At 45.3% G+C, this 12,411-nt stretch overlaps 2 protein-coding genes across 7 annotated transcripts in view; one reads left to right on the top strand and one right to left on the bottom strand.

Moving 5' to 3' along the window:
* spop (speckle type BTB/POZ protein) overlaps positions 1-12,411 on the top strand; it is a 123,567-nt gene that overhangs the window by 17,857 nt on the left and 93,299 nt on the right. The window lies entirely within an intron of this gene.
* LOC128601222 (uncharacterized protein DDB_G0284459-like) lies at positions 3,539-7,775 on the bottom strand. The gene is made up of 3 exons (XM_053614255.1): positions 7,377-7,775; positions 6,748-7,290; positions 3,539-5,117 (listed from the first exon to the last, which is right to left on the bottom strand). Exon 3 carries the CDS (start codon positions 5,045-5,047, stop codon positions 4,325-4,327), a length of 723 nt encoding a protein of 240 aa, XP_053470230.1. The 5' UTR covers positions 5,048-5,117; positions 6,748-7,290; positions 7,377-7,775; the 3' UTR covers positions 3,539-4,324.

The following is a 12,411-nucleotide window of genomic DNA, read 5'->3' on the forward strand; positions in this document are numbered from 1 at the left end:
GCTGTAACGTGTGTAGCGTGAGACGAGCGTGTTGATGAAACCTGTAGGAGACGGCTGCGAGGAAGCCGTATGATCTCCAATCCACCGACACTTCAGAAAGCCAGAGCGCCGGGAGACGGTCATCTGCAGACTCGTTTGCGGAATGGAGCTCAAATGTCACCAAAACAGCATCACTAATAAGCTCTTCAGCTTTGAACAGACAAAAGGCAAGAACCATGCTTCCTGTTCCTCATAAGCAAGACTTTGAAGCTGCTTTCAGCAGTTAATTGTCACTTTGCTGGAGTTTTCAGCTTTAATTTGCTGTAATGAATTGCAGTTTGAGGACGATCGAATGCGTCGTCAGACACAGGTTTGATTCGCTGTCTAAACGAAATGTTCAGATGTAGCCTGGGTATGATTTTCTAGATGTTTTCTTGTAACTCAGCAGATGTGAGAGCCGTTTCTGAACAAGGAAAACCCTCAGAAGAGAGGATGGGTTTATTTGACTTGGAAGAACTCGATACGGAAGAATCTATTTTTAAGTACGTGCCGTTTAAACGAGCGTCTCGGAGAGCGTTCACGTCTGGCCTTTGCAGAAATCTTTGGCAAATGCAACACTTGGATCAGATAGATCAGTCCCTCCAGGATTTCCTCCAGGATGCGATCATAGAAATGTACGCAAAAATCAAGGGAACTCCGCAATATTCGATCACGAGTGCAGCTTAAAGGTCTCATTTACTAACAAACGTCACAGATAGACCGTGCAAAACAATGTAGTGCGATTGCAAATACACCAATTCTAGTAGTTTTCCACAAAAAAGCGAAAACAGTGGCAGTTTTTAATGACCAAACCACTACAGTGAGCGGGGGGCGCGTGAAATTTATATCACTACAGTATTTTATATAATGTACCGTAATTATAATAATACATCATTTTATAGGCTTAAATTAAATAAAAAGCTAACTATAAAAAAAAATTAAGTGAGGCTTTATTTTAGCACTTTGGTCAGTGGAACAACTCGATAAAGCCTTGTAGTGTCGTGTTGTTGCAATGAGAAACAGCCTGAGGGCGCTGTGGGATACGGTATTGTGATCGACCCGGGGAGAAGAGACGAAGTGGAAGGAGGATGTGGACACAGTCGCACGTTTCTCTCTCGTTACGCACGGATCCAAAATGTTTCCAGATCGCCGATGTAACATTTGGTTTCCCAACAAGATCCCTCGCAGCGGACGGATGGCAGAATTCGCCCGACTGGATTTCGCAGCGCTCAAACTAGGGCCGCACAATTAATCGAATATGGATCTCGATTACGAGTTTTGACTGCACACGATTACATGAACACGATCGACTGCGATATTGACGTTTAAACTTCGTCCTCCGCTCATAGAAAACTCCGCTGCAGATCACATCAGTCGCTTCCTAAACTTACAGCCAGTCACCGTAGAGCGGCGCAGGGATGACGTCATTTTGTAACGCCGAAACCTGGCACTTCGGGTTTCAGAGCGCGAGGGGAAATCGCGACACTAACATGTTGCTAAATGGGACTACAGACGTTGTCGGCGACGTTAAACGTCATCACGCCAAACAGGAAAACACTTTGCAGGTAAACTGGTTCAGGTATAACAATATGTTGTCCCTAAATTCAATGAATAATCGTGATCTCAATATTGATAATCGTGATCATCGTTTTGTCCATAATCATGCAGCGCTAGCTCAAACAAACCCGTGCCAAACTACCAGACGACATCATATAAGGCATTTGATTATGATTATGTAATTTGTTTACTAATATAAAATCTCCCGCTATATGGTAGGACATAAATACGAGTTAATATAGCGACGTTGTTGTTATTATTATTATTATTATTGTACATGTCATAGGGCCCACTCAAGCAGAAACTTTAATGTGGCGTGTGATGAGAGACCACTGCATGTGGCACTCCACCACCGTGGTGGCAAACTACCACTGCAGTGGTGCTGTTGCCATGGCCACAGTCACAGCCCTACAGACTGCTGGATCTAACACTAGAGCTGCAAGCAGCGATTAAGGGGCCAGGCAGCGATGGAGGACTAGCAGAAGGCTCTGAAATCAGCACTTGTTTGCCAGGAGATCCTAAACCTGAAGGCAAAATGTCAGGCGGTTGCTGAGATATGCCCTCACTTCTTGTTTGGTGACTTATGTTTCTAAGTTTTGTTTCAAAAAAGTCTCATGATGTCATGATCCAGATTTCATGACGCGAAGCGCGGCAAACTCAAACTAGCCGACTTTCTGTTTGGCAAAACCAACAGTCAGCACTTTTCGGAGACCCAACGAAAAGATGAATCGCGAGTTGATGTACAGAAGTTTGTGAAACACAGCGCCACCTAAAGGTGAATTTACACAAGAAAATTCCAAATGGTGGAAAAATACTGTTGGAACTGTGTTGAGCGCAGCATAACTCAAAGAATCACCGGAAAGTGGAAACTCCATTTCTGTCATTTTCACATGAAAACCACGGGGCAACACCGGAGACTCTGTGGTCCTTGTGTCCTTGTCCAGGACACACAAGGACACGTTAGCGATTAGACGCATGCGTCTCTGTCCACCTCTGCATGTGGTAGGAGCGAATCTCCTCAATGCGTATGACCTCGTTTACACTTGTATTTAGTGCTGACCAATTAAGACGCGTTAACACCTAGTTTAATCAGGGCTCGTGTGTGTGTGTGTCAGGTCTCTTACTCCCTCGCACGAGCATGTGCTCTCTCTATCTTGAAGCAAAATATTTCTCGCTTCCCCACTTGTGTGGTAATGAGCTGGATGAATATTCATGAAGTAAAGCAGTCACCAGAATGTACTTTCAGATTCCTCTGAAATCCAGTGTGATTGTGTGTGTGTGTGTGTGTGTGTGTGTGTGTATATATGTGTGTGTGTGTCTCTGCAGTAGAGGATGATGTCTGTGAGAGCATCTGATTAATGTGTGTGTGTGTGTGTGTGTGTGTGTGAGAGAGAGCGAGAGAGATATGGAGTTAGTGAGTCTGTAATAGTAGGATGCTCTTTAGGAGAGGGTCTGATTAAGCTCTCTGTGTGTCTGTGTCTAGGAGAGGGTCTGATTAAGTTCTGTGTGTGTGTGTGTGTGTGTGTGTGTGTGTGTGTGTGTGTGTGTGTGTGTGTGTGTGTGTCTAGGAGAGGGTCTGATTCAGCTGTGTGTGTGTGTCAGTGTAACTGAAATGCAGTGAAGCTGTTGGTTATAAAGCATCACGTGGTAACATTTCCAGAACAGTCCGAGTGGTACGCCTGAGCCGGTGTGTGTAGTGCAGCAGCGGGTGGGATTTAAAAGTGTGTTTTATAGTTACTGCCAAAACTATTCGAGGTTGGTCGACGTTTAGCCGATTAATCGGCACCGATAACAGATTGCTGGAACTACGGGCTATCGTGCAAAATCCACACCGGTAGTTTTTCCTGGTTGCGTATGTTCCGGAGCGTCTGAGAAGGGTCTGCTGTACGTGAGCGGCCTCTAGAGGTGAAATAAAAAAAACCATCGCTGACCCATTTTGTTGTGTTATTTTTATAGTTGTTGTCTCTGTTTTTGTGTTATTTGGAGTGTTACTTTTTGGGTCAGTTTGGATGGAATATCTTTTTATTTTCTTTTAATATTTCTTACAAATTAGTATATATTCATTTATATATTTATTTCAGTTTAAAAGAGTAAAGTACATTTTGATGGTGCAGTCAGTGAGGTCTTTGGTGATTTGGTCACTGCAACAAATACTTCTTTAAGGCTAAATCCGTAAAGTTCTCATTGTAGACGGTGTACGCTTTTAAATACGTACTGATTTGAATGATCTCAAAGTCACAGCAATAGCATTCACATACTTATGGGAAGACCCAGATTGTTATTTTTTTTGGGGAAGTGGGGGTGGAGGGTATAAGGCAACTATTGTTGTGCCCAAAAATGTTAATGTTCCTGCAAACTGATGAAGTGTTGAATATGAATAGTCTTTTTGTGGTCATTATGATAATACAATGACTCGATAACGGGGCACTTATCTATCTGAATAAGGGGTCAGGAATACTTGTATGCATAATACATGCCAGGTGCAAAATAATTTCAATGGATTATCAATCAGAGGATCATCATCTGCAGGGAAAGAGACTGAGAGACAAACAGTGTGATTTAGTGTAGAAAACAGCACTGAAAGAATTAAATGGATCATTTAGAATATCTGCTTGCATTTCATATATTTAATTTCATGTAATAGAATTTAGTGTGCAATTTTGAATCTGGTGCTTTCAAAGGACACCTTGTTTGTGTGTAGGCAGAAACATTTATTAGCAGTCAGCATTTTATTTCGGGGCTGTCACTGTCACTTATGCACTCTCGCTAAAATGGTGGGTGCGTGCATTTTCTTCTCCGTCGTCTTCTCCGTCGTCTTCTCCGTCTTCTTCTCTGTCTTCTTCTCTGTCGTCTTCTCTGTCTTCTTCTCTGTCTTCTTCTCTGTCTTCTTCTCCGTCTTCTTCTCTGTCTTCTTCTCTGTCTTCTTCTCCGTCTTCTTCCTTGTCGTCTTCTCTGTCTTCTGCTCCGTCTTCTTCGTCTTCTTATCCTTCTTCTTCGTCTTCTTCCTCGTCTTCTTCCTCGTCTTCTTCCTCGTCTTCTTCTCCATCTTCTTCCTCGTCTTCTTCTCTGTCTTCTTCTCCGTCTTCTTCCTCGTCTTCTTCTCCGTCTTCTTCTCCATCTTCTTCCTCGTCTTCTCCTCCATCTTCTTCCTCGTCTTCTCTGTCTTCTTCTCCATCTTCTTCCTCGTCTTCTTCTCCGTCTTCTTCTCCGTCTTCTTCCTCGTCTTCTCCGTCTTCTTCTCTGTCTTCTTCTCCATCTTCTTCCTCGTCGTCTTCTTCGTCTTCTTATCCATCTTCTCCGTCTTCTTCTTCGTCTTCTTCTCCGTATTCTTCTCCATCTTCTTCTCCATCTTCTTCCTCGTCGTCTTCTCCGTATTCTTCTCCGTCTTCTTCTCCATCTTCTTCCTCGTCTTCTTCTCCGTCGTCTTCTCCATCTTCTTCCTCGTCTTCTTTTTCGGCTTCTTCTTCTTCATCTTCTTTTTCAGCTTCTTCTTTGTCTTCTCCGTTTTCTTTTCCGGCTTCTTTTTTTGGCTCCTTCATCGTCTGCAAGACAGTTTTGTACATGAGCGCCACCAAGTCCTGGTTTTTATGTAACTTCAGCGGCTCCAGACATGTGAACAAAACCACAAATCTCGTTGGTCGGCCGGTTTTTAAAGCGGAGCGTCAAAAAAAACAACAACGTGCCCCTCGAAGTCAAAAAAATTTGCCGCTTTGATGCCACGCGTTTTTATGCCTGGGTGTGAACACTCTCATTGACAGCCATTGATTTAGACATGGGGCTAAATCTGATTTAGACATCAGAGCGTTTACTGCGCAGAGAAAACGTCCCGGTGTGAACAGGCCTTTAGACAAAAAAACCCCCCCAAAAACCTGTCTGTGACATGCAGGTGGCTCGTTTATTTTAAGCCTGACGGGCCACTCCTGAAAAGATTTGTTGAAAACAGTTTCCCATGCAGCTGAGTGACAGGTGTACTAGTGTATTTTGTCACGTGAGCTGGAAAGCCAGTATGTAAGATGGCACATAAGAGCAGAGATGAACTTACGTTCTCATAGCAACAACAAATTAGCTAAGAACTTGAGGTTTACTGGTTCAACTATTCAATGGAAAACTAACTGAAGAATAAATTGTTAAATGTATTCATTTATTTAAATTATTATTATGAATTAAAAATACATTATTAAATTATACTAAATAATTATAAATTGATACTAAATTACTTACGTCTCCTTTAAGTTAAAATGAACTCAATTTATCATATTTATATTTCTCTGAAACAAACTTATTTTTGGTTAAAGACCTTTCAGAGTTCAGAGAGACGGAGGATCTGTTGCCGTTTCGTTCGAGATGTTTAGCGCACGTCTACGGTTAGTACAACCGAGTGAACGTGTCTGTGCGCACGCATGATGCCGCCCCGTCTTCTGAAGAACTGATCGGCTCTTTTCTCCTGGCTCAAAGCCAATAATCTGATGAGCGCCAATAAGCGAGAAGTGTTCACACGCCATCGCTAGTTCTCTATGCTAATCGGTGGGTTTTCTGATTCAGGCCAGCGAGATTCCTGCTCGAAATAATTACATTATCATCCAATTAATTATCGCTAAATATTTGGCGAGGAATGGTGCGTCTGTGTTTCAGGGCGAGAGCTCTGCTGATCGCGGGAGTCCCGCTCGAGTAATCGTTCGCCCAAGGTGAGAGCGGCATGACAAACGACCGTCGGTACTCCTGCGTGTGGAAAGAAAATATTTTAATCGCACTGACTCTACTGCACGTGTACACTTTGCGGCACATTTGATGCCTTTTAATAGCTTGGTCATGTGGCTAAGGTATTAGCTTTAAATGCAACAATCCCACTATTCATTTATTTATTTATTTTTTTAATGTTGCAAATATGAGCGCTACCATTGGATGCAAAAGTTGGATACAACGCTTCCAGTTGTAAAGTATCTGAACCTAACTAACTTGTTAGGCCTTAATTGATGTCTACAAAGCTATGTCTACTGCTCAGAAGGTCGTGAGCTCTAACCCCAGCGCTGCCAAGCTGCCGCCGCTGGGCCCTGGAGCAAGGCCCGTAACCCTCAGTTGCTCAGATGTATAAATGAGATAAATGTAAATCGCTCTGGATAAGGGCGTCCGCCAAATACCATACATGTAAAAACATATCAAACGTATCCAAACCTGTCGGAGTACTTCTGGTAGTTTCCACTGTCCAAAATGGCGTTAGGAAATGGCACTTAACTGGAGCTGTGGATTTCGAGGCGAGATCTGGGAGGCTGAGAAAACCCAGATTGAAATGGCAGTATACTGGGAAGAAGGACCAAGCGAAACTCCCAAAGCATACTGAAGGTTCAGTCGATACAGGAGCGGTGGTGCACTGTTTTACTCTGCAGCATCGCTTGCACAAACGTGTTCTGCATGGAAGAGTCATCAGAATGGATTCCTTACCTAGTCACAAAAGTCAAAAGTTGTGACCTCATCACAAACGTCAGCAACTGAATGACACGTAGACAAGCCAGAGGCGTTTTGGAAACGAGTGCTTTCTGCCACAGTTGGACGGACTTTATACTGCAGTCACCTTTGAACTCAGCAAAAGGTTTGTGGCGTCGTTGACGAAAAGAACGCCCTGTCCGCGGTTAAGCGGGTGGAGCGTTTATGTTTTGGGCTCGTGTGGAAGCCAGTAGCGCAGGAAACGATGCACGTCGCAGGAAATATCAGCAAATTCTGGAAGCAAAAGTGAAACTGTCAATGAGAAACCTGAAGCTGAAAAGAGGATGTGTTCTACAACTGGAGGATGATCCAAAACGTACCTCAAATCCACCCTGAACTTCTTCAAGAAATGCCAGCAGAAGCTGTTGGAATGGGCCTCACAGTCCCCTGACCTGAACGTGAAAGTAGGTGAATAGAAATAAAGCTGTAGATAAAACAGTCACTTCAGTTCTGTCCTTCCCTGTCTGTCTCTCTCTCTGTCTCCCTGTCCGTCCCGCTCTCCTTTTCCCCATTTATCTCACTCCGTCTGTCTGTCTCCCTCCCTCCCTCCGTCATCTCTCTCTGTCTCCGTCTGTCTGTCCGTCTCCCTCCATCTGCCTCTTTCTGTCCTTCTCTCTCTGTTTGTTTGTCATTCTTTTTGTCTGTTTTTGTCCTTCTCTGTCTCTCCCTTTCCCCGATTCTCACCCTCTCTTTCTTTCTGTCTGTCTGTCTCTCTCCCTCCTTCCCTCATCGCTCTCTGTCTCTCTCCCCCTCCCTCCCTGTCTCCCTCCCTCCCTCATCTCTCGCTCTCTGTCTCTGTCTCTCTCCCCCTCCCTCCCCGTCTCCCTCCCTCCCTCATCTCTCTCTCTCTCTGCCCCCCTCCCTCATCTCTTTGTCTGTCTGTTTGTCTCCCTCCATCTCCCTCTTTCTCTCTTTCTATTGCTTCTATCTCTGTCTCTCTTTCTGTCCATCTCGCTGTCACTTTCCCTCGTTTCTCTGTCTGTCTGTCTCTCTCTCTCTCTACCTCCCTCCCTTATCTCTCTGTCTCTGTCTGTCTTTCTCCATCTGTCTCTTTCTTTCTCTCTCTATTGTTTCTCTCTGTCCCTCTCTTTGTCTCTGTTTCTGTCCGTCTCTCTCACTCCCTTTCCCTGTTTCTCTCACTCCGTCTTTCCTTCTGTCTGTCTCTCACTCTTTGTCTGTCTCACGCTTCCCCTTTTCTCTCTTTCTTTCTCCCCCTTCCTGTCGCTGTCTGCCTCTCTCTCTCTCTCCCCTTTTTTTTCTTTTACTCTCTCCTTCTCTCTTTGTCGACCTCCTGCTGTCGTGTTTTTAACAGCTCGTTAAGCCATCTGCAAAACCTTTGATCTCTTACCATCCGCACATGGCAGCCATGTGGAGGAGTGTGTGTGTGTGTGTGTGTGTGTGTGTTTGTTTATAAAAGCTCTTCAGCTCCAGAAACGTGTGTGAATTTTAAACTGCGCTTCACCCATGATTGAGGTAGTCGTGTGCCGTCAGTGCTGCTGCTATTTCTTTTAGAAACAGGATCAGTGTTGAATCCATTCGCATCTTTACCGTATCTTTAACAAACACCTTCATTAGAGCTGTTCTGGTTCACCAAGGAACTAAACCTGAAAGGCAGTCCACTGAAAATGTTCCGATAGGATATAATTAGTGTATCGGGGCACCGACGGATACGTGGCTAATGATGTGCAGAAGTATGTTTGAAATAAACTGAGTAATCGTGCAGTTGACTGAAGTTGTAGTCAACAAATCATTCTCGTGGAAGTCTGGACACCGAGGCCCTGTTTACACTAGTGCGTTTTCGCTTTAAAACACATTGCTACGGTTACGCCTGTCGTCTACACCACTCCAGCTTTTGAAAACGCCGAAGACCCCGTTTTAGTTTGAAAAGTGTAAACAGACCAAAACGAAGACTTTTGAAAACGAAGGCGTGGCCCCGCCCCCGATTGGGTCTCCTGGATGATTGTGTATCCTTCCCTGATTCGTCAAGCCCTTACCACACGACCGTTACGCTACCTTGATCGTATACACGACAGCACGGAGACTGAGCATGGAACGCCGGTTTGGACTAGCAACCAACTTCCTGTTCACACTTGTATGCGCATGCCCAGTGTGCATGAATGGTCACGTGACATGCGTTTTCGGTCGTGTAGTGTGGACGGCGATCGTTTCTGAAACACGGTGGAAACGCCGTTTTAAAAAGAAAACGCACAAGTGTAAACGGGGCCTGAGTTACCAGCCCCTGAGAGGACCGGGTACCCTGTAGAGAGACGGTTCGACGACACCACTGGTCATAGTGGTGTGAGCTGAAGTGTTTTCACGCGCAACAGTTAGGGAAAACCAAGTCATGACAGCGTACATTCATTATTATTGACCGCTCTCACTGATAAAGCTTTGCTTGGGTCTGGTTAGTAACTCTTTATAGAGTACATGGAGCATCTCATTAATGTGCGTGTCCATTATAAGATAACCCCAGAGAAACATTCTGACTAGGGGAGTGAATCATTAGGTTGATGGCGAATTGATTTGGTTCATGATCCGATTGAGAAGTGACTCGATTCGATTCACTTGCCCCTGAAAGATACCATTTTTATGAATCGATTAGTAGTTGACTATCGATCATTAGTTCCAGGGAACTTAACTTTCTGTTTTGGCTATAAAAAAACCCAACAGACCGATTCAGTAATTCTAGCCCATGAGTCGACACTGACTTTTAAACGTCCTTGTGTAGCCCGAGGGATGTTTTTGAAAACGAACTCCAAAATCGGCGTCTTTCATCCTCCCGGTTCCACCTCGCTGCTCTGACATTGCACCGCACTCCCTCATTTACCTCTCCTCTTCCTTCAAAGCGAAGTCCGTCCTTCAAGGCCTCGAGGGTCACATGACTTTCCCCATCAGCGTCCGATCACCTAATGATCACCAGGCGTGATGAAAGCCGGGCAGGAGGCAGCTGATGAGATGGCATTGTGTTTAGTGGTGAAGGCTGTTAAAAAGCATTAGAGACTCGTGACAAGCGCTCTCTCTCTCTCTCTCTCTCACACACACACACACACACACACACACACACACGTCAGTGCCTTTTAAAGTTCTCTAATGTCTCAGCCTCTTCTAGGGAACAAAATCAATGACCAGTGGTAAGCTCATTCTCCTGGCTTCTCTCTCTCCTGTTCGTTTTCTCACTTCTTTAATTGCCTTTATCACTCTTCTCTTTGTCCCTTTGTCTGGTCTAAATCTGGAAGGAATTTGGACAGCTGATCAAAACATAGTCAATTCCTGTTCATGTGGCTTTAATAAGGGTGTGAACGATGCAGCATTAATATTCATGAGTTTAAGTGACTGTGCACACAGTGTTGAAGTGTAATACAGGGTTTTCGCTGGGGTTTCAGAGGGCTTGGGTGCTGTCTGGGTTCTGGGGGTGTGGTGCCCCCCCCCCCCCCCCCAGGTCTTCTCGAACCCATAAGGCTTTCGTTCATCTTCGGAACACAAAAGAAGACATTTTCAGCGGGACCTGAGAGATTTCTGTCCCTCCGTTTACAGTCCAAGTAACCAAAACTTCAAGCTCCAAAATGTCCGTAAAGGCAGCGTAAAAGTAATCCACGTGACTCCAGTGGTTTAATCCCAGTTTTATGAAGCGATACGAATGCTTTATTCGCAAAATATCGTCACTTCTGCATAAATCTCTGACGCGCGTTCACGTGAGAACCACCTGCTGGGGAGTGATTGACGATGGACTTTTTCATTTTCGGGGTGAATTATCCCTGTAACCCGTACATGTAGGAAGCACAAACATGTTGAAATACACGGGTAATTATTTTTGAAAAGGCAACCGAAGGACATCACGGAGACGGACAGAGTTCCTTGATTCATTTAAACACGTAGTTCTTTTTTGGCGCGGTCAGCACGTGTTCTTACATCATAATCCTGTGGATTAGACCGCGCTTTCAGACATGCCCTGAGCGTCTTTTGGGACGCTCTCAAATGCCTTTTGAAACAGTGTTTTTAAAAAACCATCAGTTTCTTCAGGATTTCGAGATTTTGCGATCACAGAAATGAACGCAAAATCAAGCGATCTCCGCAATAATCTGAGCAGCTGCAAATGTTTCGAAATTACCGCCGATTTTCCACGGATTTGGGACGAAACGCATCACGTGACGTCGTCACAATACGCGTTCGGCCAAATGCTCGTCCTGGCTGCCCGGTTGCTGAATTGTACACTGCTGTGTGTTTAGAAAAATGCCTGGATTCTGTGGCTACACTGTGCTCTCTTGCTCTCGCTCTATCGCGCTCTCTCTCTCTCTCTCTCGCTCTCCCTCTCTCTCTCTCTCTCTCGTGCTCTCGTGCTCTCTCGCACTCTCTCTCTCTCATGCTCACTCTCTCTCTCTCTCATGCTCACTCTCTCTCTCTCTCTCTCTCTCTCGTGCTCTCTCACTCTCTCTCTCTCTCTCTCTCATGCTCACTCTCTCTCTCATGCTCTCGCTCTCTCTCTCTCTCGCACTCTCTCTCTCTCTCATGCTCACTCTCTCTCTCGCTCTCTCATGCTCACTCTCTCTCTCTCTCTCTCATGCTCACTCTCGCTCTCTCTCTCTCTCTCTCTCGTGCTCTCTCACTCTCTCTCTCTCTCATGCTCACTCTCTCTCTCGCTCTCTCTCTCTCATGCTCTCGCTCTCTCTCTCTCGTGCTCTCTCTCTCTCTCTCGTGCTCTCTCACTCTCGCTCTCTCTCTCTCATGCTCTCGCTCTCGCTCTCTCTCTCTCGTGCTCTCTCTCTCACTCTCGTGCTCTCTCTCTCTCTCTTTCTCTCTCGTGCTCTCTCTCACTTGTTCTTTCTCTCACTCTCTCTCTGACAGCACTGCTGTGTGTTTAGAAAAATGCCTGGATTCTGTGGCTACACTGCTCTCTTGCTCTCACTCTATCGCTCGCTCTCTCTCTCTCTCTCTCTCTCTCTCTCTCTCTCGCTGTCTCTCGTGCTCTCTCTCACTCGTTCTTTCTCTCACTCTCTCTCTCTGACAGCACTGCTGTGTGTTTAGAAAAATGCCTGGATTCTGTGGCTACACTGTGCTCTCTCGTGCTCTCTCTCACGCCGTCTCTCTCTCTCTCTCTCTCTCTGACAGCACTGCTGTTGATCATGACAGTAAATCAGTGGCGTTTAAAACACATTTGTGCGTTTGATGTGCTTCCCCGCCATCGAGCAGCAGGGATACATGGAGGCACGCATGCAAATACACACGCCTTTGCTCTCGGGGAATAAACTCTTTCTCTCACCCGCTTTCTCTCATTCTTTTCATGCCCCTTCTCATCTTTCTCTGTCGCTTTCTCCCCTTTGCTTAATTCATCTTCCGCTGTTCCTTCTGTCGTCTTTT

The sequence above is a fragment of the Ictalurus furcatus genome, chromosome 2, assembly GCF_023375685.1.
Source record: "Ictalurus furcatus strain D&B chromosome 2, Billie_1.0, whole genome shotgun sequence".
Taxonomy (NCBI): domain Eukaryota; kingdom Metazoa; phylum Chordata; class Actinopteri; order Siluriformes; family Ictaluridae; genus Ictalurus; species Ictalurus furcatus.